A 15,782-nucleotide genomic window follows, 5' to 3' on the forward strand; every position below is an offset into this window, starting at 1 on the left:
AGCCAAATAGTTTTTTGCTCCAGGGTAACATATTGCTTTAATAAAATAAATCCTGTTTTTACAAGTATTTAAATTTTTTTGCATTATTTCAAAACTTATTTCACATGATTTCTATAAAAATTAAGCACAATTCTCCCTTAATTCACATTACTGTCAGGCACAACAACAAAAAAAACTATATATAGATAGATAAACGGATAGATGGTCATCATTATTGATGTGGAGAGACTGGTTTGATGGCACTGACTACACAAAAGACAACAGATGCCACAAATGGCATTTTTAAATGAGGGTTGGGGGTTGTCTTTTTGAAGCTTTTCACACTTTAAATGGATAAGTCTCAGTCAATCAGTAAACACCTTTGGTAAAAGCGCAGTAGTCTGGTGTAAAGTTGGCGCCAGTGTTTACCCATAATCTTAGCGAATGGGGGAATTAATTGGCTGTTTGCAGATAAAGGAAGTTCATGCCAGCTTTGTTTAGAATCTCCAAAGGGGAAGGACTTTTCAGGGAGGCCCATGGATGGGGATGTTTGGTTAGGGGACATTATTTCTACTTCCTGTGCTTGAAAAGTTGAGTTTTGGGTTATTGCTGATTTGTTTTTCAGGTTTACTAGTGTTGAATTCAATAAATCATCTCCCAAGTCAATGAGGAGGTCAAATGGCCGCCATTAAACTTTTCATTGAACACATGGCTGAGGCCAGTCCAGGTAGCTCGGCGCCCTTTAAACATACCATTTTTAGCAGTAGCTGACACGGTGCCCTTTTTAGAGAGCTTGGCATGGTAATCTAGGGTGATTAATGGAGTTTTAATCAGTCTCAGTTGACGTCGGCGCATGCATGTGCCTTGAGTTACGGCCTCCCATTTGGCGAGTATGATGACCATATCAAAGGCATCGGGTCAATAGAAACAACCCCGCTACTTTGATTCTGCGTTTGTCAGGAGAAATATATAGCGGCAATTTTAGGGGCCAAATATTCGTTCCAAGTCTTACTTTGAAGCCTACCATTGCATTTCTGCCACACTCCTTAAAAATAAAGGTTATTTTTTTGGCATCGATGGTTCCATGAAGAATCATACATTATTAAAAATAAAGGTTCCAAAAATGTGTTTTCATAGCGATTCCATAAAAGAACCATTTTTGGTTCCCTAAAGAACCTTTCAGTGAACAGTACTTTTCTTGGTGTGAAGGACATTTTAAACCTCTAAAGAACCTTTTTCTAATATATTGAACCTTTTGTGGAATGGAAAGGTTCCATGGATGTTAAAGGTTCTTCATTGAACTGTTGATGCCAATAAAGAACTTTTATTTTTAAAAGTGTAGAATCTTTCCATTGCACAAAAGGTTCTTTATAGTGTCCAATATTATTTAGATGTTTAGGAATAATGGTTCTTTTAAGAACTGTTCACTGAAAGGTTTTTTGGAGATCCAAAAATTGTTCTTCTAAGGCTGCGAAAACCTTGTGTACCCAACATGGATTGAGTTCTTATCTTGTCTTCTTTACAGTTGCTATGGCAAAAGTGATGTGTACGAATAAACAAAATGACAAAAGTGCTTTAGATGGCACACTCTTAATGTTCTCCCTTCCCCCAAAAGAGCTTGTTTCTAAACGAACAACAGGAAATTTGTCCTTGGGTTCGGGAGCAATCTTGTTTGTCGAATTCTTTTGCATTATTTAACTGTCAGCATCACCTTGACAACATTTCACCCCCACGCCAACGATACAATCCAGCCGGTAGCAATCAATTCTTATTATATCAGGGTTTGCTGTCGCAGTGGAATGATTTTCCATATAAATTATCAATGACCCGATGGCCTCACACTTGTACGTTCGCTCCAAATGTTAGCACTACATCTGGTGCGTATTATTAGCTTATTTCTCTTGAACGTTACGGGTGTTAATGTGCTCGCGAGGTCTGTCAATCTTTCTCTGGTAGCTTTGACAGAGCTTGGTGGTCCATCTTGATGGAGAAGTTTCAGTCGGACGACCCTCCTGGGTCCTATGATGATCCGATCGCTGGCGTCAGCTCAAAGTGCAGCCCATCTGTGCGATAGATCAACGCAGATTCAATTAGCATTGGTCTTTGCTCTTAAGAATATAATCTCGACAGGCCAATTCCATGATAAAACTTTGTTTATTTGAATTGCAAGCTGTCAGATGGATGTTTTATAGCCATGTTTTGGTGCCATTTCGCCCTTCCCGTTTTTCAGTGCAGTGTGAACTCTCTGGTCGGGTGGTAACTCTAACCCTTGAATAGGAGGCATTTGATAGTAAAAATCTTTAAAGGCCAGAGGCAAGAATGTGAGGTTGGTGAGGGGCTGGCGTCTGCGTCTAGTTTGTCCAGCCCCACCCAAAGGAAACATTCCAAGTGGAATTAGAGTTTCTTTTCTTCAAATGGTGAGAATTCCCATTAGGGGCCTGTGCATGAAGGGAGAATAGAGGGAGTGTCTTCATCGTAGCCGTCCTATGATTTGTGACCGTTTCTAGTCCATTTCACCAAATGTAACCGAATCAAGTAATGAAGGGGGGAATGGTAATCAACCAGAAAGGTATATGGGGAAGGGAGGGGTGTTTTCTTATTTGTCCGTCCATTTCCTATCCCTCTTAACAAGTGTAGAATGTTTGTCCCCAACCCCTTTCAAAACCTGTCCTGACTCGCCGGAGGTTTTCACAGCCTTCGTTTTACCAAAAGCAGCTTAGGGCTTTATCATCACACATTATCTATTTATCAGTGTCACTAGAATGTGGAATTTCAAGCACACCTAGGAAAAAATCAAGTGCTAAAAAACGCATACCTACCCAGAACCCAGAGGGGTTGAAAGTGAAATTTTGTCATCAATAAAAACATGTTTAAATATTGGTTAAAAGTACATTTTGGGCTATCAATAACATTGTTATTTTATGTTTTGTTATTCCTGTTTATTTTAGCACTATTTCAGCACTATTTATTTATCTATTTATTTACGTATTTAATTTTGGTACATTTTAGCACCTTTTCTGTTTTATTTATAGCCCTTTGTTTATTTTGTTAGATTTTTTTTGTTTGTTTTTGTTCTTGGTTTCATTGTTCTTTGTGTTTTTGTGGAAAATGTAGTCTCTACAAGTGTTTTCAAATAACTAAAAAAAAAGTGGACTGCAGCAGTTGTTAGTCCAGTTTGACTACATTAATGAATGTGTTGTAAAAAGGTAGACAGAATGCAAGAATTGCAAATTATTATAAACAGGACATGCAAATATCATCATGCTCTGAATCCTGAAAAGCCCCAAATCTCATTCTTGAGGGATTATTGGCATTTTAAAATGGTTAAATTAAGTAGAAAACCTGCCTAGGACAGCTATGCTTTTGGAATCTGTCCTCCTTCCAAACGTTCCGATGCTGAGACAAAGCCATGGTGGACTGAGATCTTCACACCTGTGTCCATTTGTTTGAAAGACAATCTGTTTTCTCATGTAGCACCCAGTCAGAACAAAGATAATGGATGTGAACTCTGCCTCAGGCCTTTGCAGGATGTTCAAGGATTTGGACAAGCAGTTACAGGCCCTGGCTTTGGGCCTTTTGTCTCTGTTTTGGCTCTTCTCAACTATGTGCCATTTGTATTGTTCAAAGGGCCATGTCAACCAATAAGGCCTAATAAAGATACTTTGTGTGTGTGTTTTTTTTTTTTACCCCGCCTCCTTTTGTAGTAACCTTTACTTTTTTTTCTTGTACACAGCTGTTCAGGCTGCACATTTTGCTGACTTTTTCCCACAATGGACTTCTTATTGTGGGAGACTGGCCAGCCGCACACCTTAAAGGATCACTTAGCGTACTGCAGCATACAACCACGAATTGCTCTTAATGGATCCATTACAAATTCCCAGGGATAAAAGTCCCCAATCTACTCCCTCCCCCGCCTCTCCAGCCTCTATTTCTCCTGGCACAGCAAGGAGCCAAATAAGTGAGACTGTGACTTTTGGCAGTGGAGACCCAATTATTTGATTTGGATTAAAGATCCAGGCCATCCCCCATGGTGCTGTTCAGTGCTGTTGCCTATGGAGCAGCTGCGTTGTTGTTGAAAATCCAATGGCCGTGTGGCGCTTGGACATAAGTTTTCTTGTCCAAATTAGGGAAAGTTTGCTTGATCTATTTGTTTTTGTCTTTATGTAATATGGTTATTGTAAAATAGAGATCGGTGGAATGGCAATTTTTTTCATTCTTTTTTTATTTAAATTTATTTAGGACTTGGTTGTATTCTTTTTAAATTTGTTTTTCTTGTTGGTTTTATTTTGCATTTTGGTTTTTATTTTGGGAACTTGAGTGCCTCTGTCTTTTTTTCTTGTTTTTATTTTTTTGTTGTTGTTGTTTTGGGAATTCCTTTGATTTTGTTTTTCATGCCTTTTTTGTCTGTATGTTTTTGTTTTAAATTATATTGTTTTGTTTTGACCTTGAGAAACTGTCTTTTTTATTTTGGCAAACTCTGTTTTTTTCTATGTTCATTTGTTTTGGTTCAGTTTTTGTTTTATGTGGGTAACTTGAGTGCCTCTGTCCCTTTTTTTTCTTTTTTTTACCATATCTTTTTTGTTTGTTTGTTTGTTTTTAAACAAACCTCCGATCAATTGTATGAGTTTTGCATTGTTACAGTGACTCTAAATGACCTACATTTACGCTAAATGCATGAGTTGCATTAAAACAAAGTTGCTCCTAACAAAGCTGAAAGCGCTGAAAATGTGGTCTGTTGCACCATTTGAAGAGTAGGCTGTCATTTTATTTATGTCATTATTATATATTTGCACCACAGTTTTACAGTATAGCAGAATCTTTACATACAGTCATGCTGCCCAACCCTGTGGAAAAAGAATCCTTTAAGAAGAAATCAAACAACCTAAGTGCCTCAACTGAATAGTGACTCATGGTGAGCGCTGAAGACAAAACTGCTCCACACAGCATGATCTCTAACTTATCAAAATGCAGTTACCACCCATTCCTATCAGCATACTGGTATATTTGCATTAACACCCAAAGAGGTCTGCTTGATAGGGGAGGTAACTGTTTCATCTCAGATTAACAATCCCATCTAGGTGTTGATAGCACTTTGGGAAGCCCACCCTGTTATAGCATTACTGCCTGTTGACTTAATGTCTCTGGTTTCTCAATGGTAGACTGTATTCACGTTAGAATATCTCTGTTTGGGCTCTTTTGTTAGGATATCACTTATCTAGTAGACTAATGCTGTGGTTTCCACCCGTATTGATTTTTTTCCCACTAAATTCATACTAATAAAGGTTCTTTATTGGTGTCGAAGATTCCATGAAGAACCTTCAACATCTGTGAAACCCTTTCTTTGCACAAAAGGTTCTTTATAGTGGAAAACGGTTCTTTAGATTTTTAGAATGTTCATGGTTCTTTTAAAAACTCTTAACTCAGGTTTTTAGAGGAGCCAAAAATAATTCTTCTATGGTATCACTGCAACAAAATTCCTTTGGAACCTTTATTTTTAGGAGTGTAGAGTTGAATATTGTGTCCATCCTTTCAGCCCAAGTCATTATTTGCCACATTCAGATGTGACAAACACTAGACAAGCCATGTGTTTGTTCCTCCCACCCAAGTAATTATTTGCCATGGTCAGCTAGGGTAGTGGTTTCTGTCGAATTAATATGGGGGAAGGGGCTTTCATTTCCTTCGGGTGACCCAGATGGTCATCTGCTTCCTTTTCTCAGCTAATTTGGCCACTAGCCAATCAGTTCTCCCTTAATATGATTAGTAAGGCCAAAGCCTGACCTGTAAGCCTGATAACAGCTTGCACAGTTCTTGTAAATGTCTTCAATGTAGGATTAGGTTTTGCGTTCGGCTCGCGTGTCGATGCCATTTGACTTGACGCGTGCACCGGAGAAGTCTGTGATTTCTCATAATCCTTTTATAATGGAATTTAATACACGAGTGCTTGTTGTTTTTAGATTCCCTCAAGGTTAGACTGTAGACGGTCATTCACTTGACACATCACAATGCCACACAGCATGGATGCCCACCGCAGTTGATTCCCTGCCGGTTTCCCGCTCCCGGGCCCAGCTGGTGTGTGTTTGCTGTAAACGTGAAGAGGGCCTGGCTGTAGAGCGCACTCTTACCCAGCTGTGATTCACTTAGCATATTAAAGAGTGGGGTGGTGGATGAGTCCTATAAACTGCTTTATTGCCACTCTGCCTTTTCCTTTCAGACTTTGTGTAAATGAATACTGGAGCCGCAGTGGATAACTTGTAATCAAGCACAGGGCATGTGCACAGGGGGACTATTAGATTTTATAACTCTTTTGTGGTCACGGCCTCTGGGGAACAAGGGTGACGCAGTGCTAAAACTGATTGCCTTCAAGCATATGAGCTGAAAACATGGCATCTTTCTTAATACTAGAGATATATGAATGTATCGGTAACATTGGTTATTGGCTGATAATTGAGATTTTAGATTTATGATTATTGCTCCATATTAGATATGTCATCTTATATTGGATTATATTAGCCATTAATAGCTAATATTGGATATTTTTTGCATGCTTGTTTGCTCTGTTACGTTTAGATAATCTAACACCCCACTTAGTTATTCTTTAAAATGACTGATTATTAAATTAACACTGTTAATGTAATCTTTAGTATATGTATTTATTCATAGTTTTATAGTTAATTCAAATGCATTTTTTGTTTCTTTTTAGAATTTGTGGAATTTTAATTTTTATAATTGTTTTTAATTTATTGGTATCACTTTGATATTAGATGTATTTCAGTTAATTATTCGTTTTTTTTATCAGACTATTGAATATTTAATTGTTCATTCTCATTTTCCCTATATTTAGATTTAAAATCAATCATTAAAAACACTAATAATTATTTCATATTTATCTTTAGCAAATCTAAAAATGTTTTTTTTAATACTGTACATTGTTGTCTTAATTGACATGATGCCTAAATTGACTTTTGCATTCAAAAAATAGTTTTTTAGTATTTTTTTTTTATATATATAGTATATATTTTTTAGACTAAATGTTTTTCTGGTTATAACTTTAAAATAATCATCGGCCAGAAATTTTCACAAGTTTGCATATATGGTACATTTGTACTTTCCTTGTAGCTTCTGTCCACTGTCACCCGCTATCAGCTTTGTACCCCTTCATGTTCACACAAGGAAGACCCTTGGAGTTCAAAGGTTAGCGTTAAGGAACGCTTCCCTGACATGCAGACAGGAGCCTGTTTGTGCATCTTGACTCCCGACACCCAATAACTCACTTTCTAGTCTGTCCTTTCAAACAGTGGCCCCCAAAGTCATCCTCTCCGGTCACGTTGTTTTGATAATTGTTTTTCTCTCTTTTCTTGTAGAATGGAAATTCAAGTTGGAACGAGGAAGGCGAGGCTGGGAGAAGCCGAGGAGAGGCCTCCAGAGACTTTGCCAAGGTAAACATTGTTTCTAAGCAATGGTCATTTAGTCTTAACACATTTTGTCAGTGACACACTAACACAGTTTCGCTGAGTTATTAACTTTACAGTAGTGTGTAGAAGAAACGTTTTGTATAGTTAGGAGCTGTCAGTTTTTTTATCACAATTAATTTGCTTATTCAGGTCATTTTTAAAGAAAGAAAATGAGTTATATATGATTATTGGTTTCTAACATTTTTGTCTGACGCATTACAGAATATTTGTACACTACTGTTCAAAAGTTAGGATTAAGGTCTGTAACTTTTTTTAAATGTCTTTTATGCTCACAAAGTTGTTTTTTTTAATTAAATACAGTAATAACAGCAATATTGTGAAATATTATATATATATATATATATATATATATTTCTATTTTAATACATTTTAAAATGTAATTTGTTCCTGTGATCAAAGCTGAATTTTCAGCATCATTACTCTGCGTTACAGAATATTTGTACACTACTGTTCAAAAGTTAGGATTAAGGTCTGTAACTTTTTTTTAAATGTCTTTTATGCTCACAAAGTTTTTTTTTTAAATTAAATACAGTAATAACAGCAATATTGTGAAATATTATATATATATATATATATATATATATTTCTATTTTAATACATTTTAAAATGTAATTTGTTCCTGTGATCAAAGCTGAATTTTCAGCATCATTACTCCAGACTTCAGTGTCACATGATCCTTCAGAAATCATTCTAATATGCTGATTTGATGCTCTAGAGAAACATTTCTTATTGTTATCAGTGCTTAAAACAGTTGGGATTAATATTTTTGTAGAAACGGTAATCCATTTTTTCATTTTCTTTTTTATTTTATTTAGAAAGTTAGTTTTAATGACTAGAAAAACATTTTCATAACATTATATAAATGTCTTTACTGTCACTTTTGATCATTTTAGTACAGTTTTGCCGAATAAAAGTATTAATTTATTTTTAAAAATTGCAAACTTTTGAACAATTATGTATATCTAAATAAAGACCATGCAGTGAGTGCAAATGACTTTACTTTTATTAAATATGCCATCTTGGTTTGATTTATGAATAAATTGCCAGTAAAGGTGGTATTTTATTTACTTTATTTGAAGTTTATGGTCAAATTTAATGATATTAACAGTATTATATTTATTTAATCACATACATTAACAAATGGACAGCCCTTATATTGATATATATTAGAATATTAAGTTCTCTATTTTATTGAACAAACAAGGACTTTTGTTCAGCCTTAAGAACAATAGCTTTATGTCTAAAAAGAAGCTGACGTAAAGAAGTTTCCGAAAGGATGTTACAATGATTAACTAATTAATTCTTCACAATTTTCCTTAAAGCTTTACGAACTGGACAACGACCCAAACCGGAAGGAGTTCCTCGACGACCTTTTTGCATACATGCAGAAACGAGGTAGGACTGGCTCTATTAATCCTCTTTCAAACATTAATTTCCTCCCAAAGGGACCTACATCTTGTCTTTTATAGGACGAGTGTCTGTAGGAATAATTGAATCCACTTTAGCATTGCTCTTTGGCGATGACCGATTTAATCGGACACCTACACCTAGCGTGGAGACGGCCCCCTTAGTTAAGTGGAATCATATGTCCCCGGTCTCAGATTAGCATACTGTGACAGAAAGATGGGCCTGACAGCATCATCCGACTAAGACTAAGCTTTCAGCGACACAGCTTGACGGGGCTATTAACCCCATACCGCGGGTTTAAACTCAACCAGATGGAGAGCTGTTTGTGTTGGTCTACCATCAAACCCCCGTGCCACCTACTAGTGTGCGTAAGTGGGGTTGTCAGCTGAGACTTCATAATGGGCGGGGGATGGGAAATAGTGGGATCTTACCAAATGTCCGTCACGGAGGTCCTCTCAGCCATGATTAATGATGTTTTTTTGACTGATGGAGTGTGTGAAAATGACTTCTGTGGGTGACGGTTGGGTGTTTTTCAAGTGCTGAAAGTGCTTCAGCGTGTGGGATGAGTAGCTGGTTTTCTGTAGATTGCAAGCAGTTTATACTCGGCAACCAGACGTTAGTTTTGTTGTTTCGGTTGTCTGGTGTTATCAGGGACTAGCTAACTAGCATCTCTTGTTCTACTTCACTTTATCCTAGTGGTCCACCAATATGGATATTTTGATGGCTGATGTCAATTCTAATATCTTAGAGAGCAGGGTGGACAATATAATACCAGTATATACCACACCAATTAATTTTAAGATAAAATACCAGTAAATAACAGTTGCGGCAATAAAATGGTAAAAATGTTTTTATTTTAATTAATGAATTAGAGATCATTCTTTGAAAAATGAATCAATGTGAATGAATAACGTAATTAGATCTGTGAAAAAAACTTATGTATACATTTAGTCAGCAACATTTTTCTTTGTTTAACATTTTGTCTTATAATTTATTAAACTGAACTGTTAAACAAAAAGTAATGAAAATGGAGAGCGGGAAATCCTGTCAAAATAAAAGTCAATTTCCAACACTTCACAGTCAAACTGTAAAAATATTATAGACCGATGCTGATAATTTAAAAAATGGCAAATATTGGCCGACCACTAGTTTATTCCAACACCACACAAAAAGAAAAAACATGCAATGTGGTGCCTTTATTTGCTTTAGACATATTTCTTGGTATTTGCTGTCCAAAATAAGTTTGTTGGTGGCCTTTTTGTGGTATGTTTAAAGTAATGTTCCAGGTTCAATACAAGTTAAGCACTTTAATTCCCTTTTCTTTAATTAAAAAAAGCAAAAATTTGGGTTGCACTGAAGCACTTATATATATATAATGGGGCCAATTTGTCAATGTTAAAATACTCACTATTCAGATAGTATAGCCACAAGACACAAACATTGTTAATATGGTTTTAGACGTAACAAAGTAATGCCTAAAATTCTAAAATTTCCCCAAAAATGGTGAGAACAACATTACTGTTTACATAATACACATTTTAACAGAATTATTAATATAAGTGATTATTTATAGTCATTAATTATACAATTATAAGCTTCACACGTCTGCTTTTAAGTCCTCCAACGTTGGCCTCCATGCACTTCCATTGTAAGTGCTTCACTGTAATCTTTTTTTAGTAGGAAAATGAGATCAAGTTTATTTTTGTGGTAATCAACTGTTATCAACTGAGCTTCACTTGCATTAAATGGAGAATATATAAGCCAGAGTTGATTAAGTTAAAAAAGTGTGAAGTGACATGTGGCCAAGTATGGTGACCCATACTTGGAATTAGTGCTCTCTATAATGTAAGAACGCTTATGCTGTAGATACTCTAGATTTATTCATCTTACTAAAACATGAAGGGAATTGATAAAACCACGGTAAAAACCAGTACAATACAACCTAAATGTGACTTATTTACTTACTTGTTGGCAATATGAATAGAGATGTTATCATCATCATTATAATAAAAAAAAAAAAAACTGTTCTCATGACAAGTCATAGTTATTTAGCCTAACAAAATGTTTTAATTTGCATGTGTATTCACTATTTTCGAATATGACTAATCAGATCTTAAAGTCAGAAAAAAAATTTATCAGTAAATACTATCTTCTTGTCATTAGGGATGTGCAGTATATTGGTACTTTATCAGTTATTGGATAATATCATGATTATTATACTGAGCTAAAACTGAAACCAAACGTAAAACCATAAAAAAATGTGTTACTTGAAATAAAATAAACGTTAACTTAAATAGATTTGTTTTAAATATTATATTTATATTAAAAATTATTTCAGCTAGTTGCCAGGGTGACATTACAGCTTGTATTAAAATAACTAAAATTGAAATAAACATTAATGAAAACTATATAGATCTGCTAAAAGACAAAAATAAAAACTGATTCAAAATATTAATAAAAACTATAATAGTTGATATCATATTAATTGGATAATATCAGCTGATTCAGAAAGTGTCATCATATTTTTGATTAATCATATTGGTCCATATTTGATATATTGTATATATCTTGCAATACTGCACAAATCCCAAAATTAATATTATTATTTTATTAATACTGTACATTTATAGCGTAGCATTTATTTCTATTTATTTCCATTTATAGTTTTTTGTTCATAACATGACAATGATCAGTTTATCGGTATTGATTTTTAATCTCAAGGTTTTAATATTTAAAAAAATATATTTAAATATTAAATAATTGAATTATTTGTTGTTTTTTTGTTGTCTGTTTGTTTCTTTGTTTGTTTTTTAAATGACTGTTTTTTTTAATAATGACATTTATGGATGCAAAAAAGTACCTGTTAAGCCTTGTACACACCGGGACGATTATCGCGCGCTTATCGCCGACGTTTTTCGACGCATCTTTTGTGTTCATACCCAAGCGATTTTCGCAGGCTATGAGCAGAGTGAACGTGCAAATTCACTCCCTGACACGCTTTTACGCCTCGCGTTTTGCGTGTCGGTGTGCACACTCACATTGGCGCCCTTTGTTTAGTCACGAGGCGTTAAACGTCGGCGATAATCACATGCAATATTGGTCCCGGTGTGAACAAGCCTTTACTGTACCAAATATATAAAAATGGCCATGAGTTTTCAAAAGAAGCATATAATGGTTTCATAAACGCATCTGTCAAACACGCTTCCAAAGTCATCGCATGACCCTTTGTTGAATTATTTAACTGGCTCATTTTGTTGCTGTTTTGATGTTTGTAGCTTCTCAGTGGTAACAAAGAACAGTTTTGAATTATGACTAAGAGCATGTGTCGTCCAGTTGAATTTATCGTTGACAGCAAACAGCTGCGATAGAATTGCTGCTGGGTTTCCTGTAGTCAGCAGGGACGAGGTTATATGTGAGCACGGCCTCTATTGTGTGACTTCATAATAAGTGTGGCATGTCCTGTTTGGAGCGTTTGTCTTGTCACTCCTGAGGCTTGTTACTCTCCTCAAGCATGTTTATGACATCCTGGGTTTGAAGTGGGCTGCTCTTTTCCCACCCGAGCGCCTCCGTCCTTTTATGACCACCGACTACAGATTTATCTAGGAGAGTCAGGAAGATCCCCAAAAAACTCTTTCCTGATCCCTTTCTCTTTGCGTCAATGTTCACTGTCCCCCAGAGGAACGCAGTCTTGCACTGAACCCTCGATCCGTTTGTTTTTATGGCTCAACGGTAAAGAGACATGGCCCTTCTAAACCAGTAAACATGTTGAAGTCTTAATCAAATGCACTAAATCAAGCATGACGGCAAATTCCTTGTGCAGCGTTAAATCCAGCTGAATTACGACCCAGTGGCTTGTTGGATAGGCAAGCTATATATAATATAATAAATATTGTGTTTATTTATATTCACAAAAATAAGAGTTTTCTCTGTGAGCCAATATGAAATTAGTTCACTTTGAGTCAGGGCTGCATATAGGCTACAGTGTTTTTAGAGTTGCGGAGTGGTAGATGGTTGTCGGAGGAAACATGAATATTTTATACAAGAATAGAAAGTGCTTATTGCCAAAGAAAATGAAAAATGACTCTCGGACTCCCTGTTTGATTTGGCTGTTGTCAAGGATGTTGTGGATGAACATATTATATATAGTTAAATATGTACATACATTATATGAAAATGACATATACAATTATACATTATGTAAATATATATTCACTTATAAACATAGGCTACGTGTGTATATAAAACTACTGTGTGTGTGTATATATATTATAATATAAAATCCCCCCAAAAATCGGTCTGTTTTTAGGATTTTCTTGACAATTAGTTAGTACAATGCAGGGTTATTATAGTTAACTAAAACTATAAAACGTTTGTTACTTTCGTAAATAAAATGTTAACTGAAATAAAAGAATTGAGTTATTTTATTTCAGCTATTTGCAAAAGAAACATTCTCATTTTCATTTAATTCTATATACTGAAATAGCTTAACCTAAAACTGAAATAAAAATAAATAAACTATAAAGGCCTATAAAAAATACAAAATGTCAAACACAACAAAATTACTAAAACTAGTAATTCCAAAAAACTACTGAAGTTAAAAAGAAAATGCAAATGTATAAACTAATTCAAAATATAAATAAAACTATAATAGTTTCTCGATACAAAAATAACACTGGCACAATTCAGTTTACTTTGGAAAATTATGGCAATGCAAAAAAAGATTAATTTTAAAGATATAAATATAAGTGATTTATATCTTTAAATTCATATGTAAATAAACATCTAAATATTTTTTTGTAAAATAAAATAAGTGTGTGATGGTATACTAGCATTTATTGTTTTAAATGAAGAAAAAAATATTCAATTGTGTCAGTAAAATCTAATGTAACCATTTGAATTTATTTATATTAATGAATTAATTTGTTTTTATTTTTGTCATTATTCATAAAATCTGTCCGAACACTTTGCAGTAAGAATTTGTGCTTAAATTTCATTTAAATAATGTGCAGAAGACTTTGAATGGTAATCAAATATTCTTTCTTTTTGCAAAATGCAATTTCTGACTGCAGTGAAATACGATCAGGCATTACTGAAACGTTTTTCAGGGTATCTAAACAAAAGATCTAGCCACACAGCATCATCCAGGATCTTTCGTCGGATGTTAGACCATGCACTTCCTGTATGCCCCCTCACTTCCTCTCTACAGCTGCATTACAGTAAGAATGGCAATCATTGTTTAGGTCAGAGAGTGGAATTTCCTTCACCAGCCTGGCTTCTCGGGGTGTCTTATTGGTTCGTCGCAGAACGCTTGCTTCTTAATGTGGGCAGCTGTTTCCTGCTATATTTAGGGTAGTGGTCAGATTCACTGGCCTCTTTTTCTTTTCTTTTTTTCTTGTGAACAAATAGGTGAGGGGATGAAATTAGATGGTGTGATAAAAAGTAAATTAGTTAGAAATTGCTTCCACTTCCTGTCAGCAGACAGATTAGCTTCTTCTATTAAATCAGAATCTACATGCAAAACAATGACAGCATTGTATTAGTTTATAGTAGTTAAACAACTAGTAAAGTGACTAAAGCAACAATGCTAGTAATGTTTCCGTCATCTTCTGGAATCGAGTGTGAAACTGTCCTGCTTTTGTTTCCATATGTTTTTGTTTTTATGAACATTTTAGTTGATGATAAGTTGAATTTGCTTCTGAATACACTCTTCATAGATATTTTCAGCATTTATACATTTGCATACCCTGCAACTTTATGCTTTTATTTCCTTAACCCCATCTGACGTGTCTCGTTGCCCATTTCTTGAGACGTATGAAGGGAGACAACATGATATCAATTAGGAGTGCAATGCTTCAGCATTAAGCTGTAGCACAGCTCACATCGATCAATAATGAAGCCTCTTTAGCAGGAAAAGGCTTCCAATGACTTTTCCATTCTTGAGTTTGAGCTAAGTTGGTTTTGCAGTTATGGAGCCTGTCACAAGGTCGCTCTCTAGACGCCGCTGCTCCGTGAGATTTCCTGTGGACCTGTACCTGAATCTCCAGCTCGGTGACCTAGCGCTAACCTTTCGCTCGAATCTGAGCAGCGATTGTTTGATGAATGAGTAATGTCAGTCCCAGCATTAAATAACTGCCTTTCAAAGGCAGCTCTTGCTCCGGACTCTCCGGGGGGTGCTGGGCCTTGTCTTGGAGGCCTGGGCTTCTAAATTACACCGGGTAAATGAACGCTTTATGGCTGTTTGAGAACAGAACATTCTGATCCTGATCATTCAAGAGGAAGCACAAACAACCACGAAACAGACATTTGTTGTTTTTTTGGAACTAGCGACTATGTTTCATATTTGTGACCATCGAAACCACTGAACAAGTGTTTTCTGAACTTAAAATGGTATATATTAGAATAATATTAGGGCTGCCCCCTAATAGTCGACTAACCGTTAGTCGACCAGAAGAGGCTTGATCGACCAAAATTTTATTAGTCGCTTAGTCGCAGAACAAAAAAAGTCCACAGGCGAAGTCACGCAGTCCGTGACGGACAGATCGTTAACGGCTGGTCTTTGGTAATACAGTGCATCGGGCAGGACATCCAAACACTTGCCTATCATTCATCTACCTCAGATATGGATTATCATCTGAAATCTGTAAGTATTAGCAACTTTACTTGGCCGCTCAATCTAATGTTAACTTAGAAAAATGTGCACTGTTCAAGTGTCTGTGCGGAGTGTGGAAACTGAAGAGTAGTGCGCTCACTGCGTGACAGATGGATGGAGGTGCCGGTGCGCTCACTTGCTCCTTACATAGGCTACTCCTTAATTTTTGGTCATATAGATAACAGTAAATACATCTTTCGAATCTGTAAAGACTACATTTATTTGTGTGCACTCACAATAACAACAAAACATTGCGCTTTTGTAAAATAATGAAA

The 15,782-nt window shown here is 35.6% G+C and overlaps 1 protein-coding gene across 2 annotated transcripts in view; it reads left to right on the top strand.

Annotated features, from left to right (window-relative positions):
• arid3b (AT-rich interactive domain 3B) overlaps nucleotides 1-15,782 on the top strand; it is a 29,841-nt gene that overhangs the window by 5,436 nt on the left and 8,623 nt on the right. For both annotated transcript variants that reach the window (XM_016569820.1, XM_016569821.1), the window contains exons 3-4: nucleotides 7,341-7,415; nucleotides 8,774-8,846. In XM_016569820.1, coding sequence (XP_016425306.1) covers nucleotides 7,341-7,415; nucleotides 8,774-8,846 — 148 coding nt within the window. The remainder of the gene's footprint in view (nucleotides 1-7,340; nucleotides 7,416-8,773; nucleotides 8,847-15,782) is intronic.

This window comes from Sinocyclocheilus rhinocerous, unplaced genomic scaffold, assembly GCF_001515625.1.
Source record: "Sinocyclocheilus rhinocerous isolate Xijiao unplaced genomic scaffold, SAMN03320098_v1.1 scaffold200, whole genome shotgun sequence".
Lineage (NCBI taxonomy): Eukaryota > Metazoa > Chordata > Actinopteri > Cypriniformes > Cyprinidae > Sinocyclocheilus > Sinocyclocheilus rhinocerous.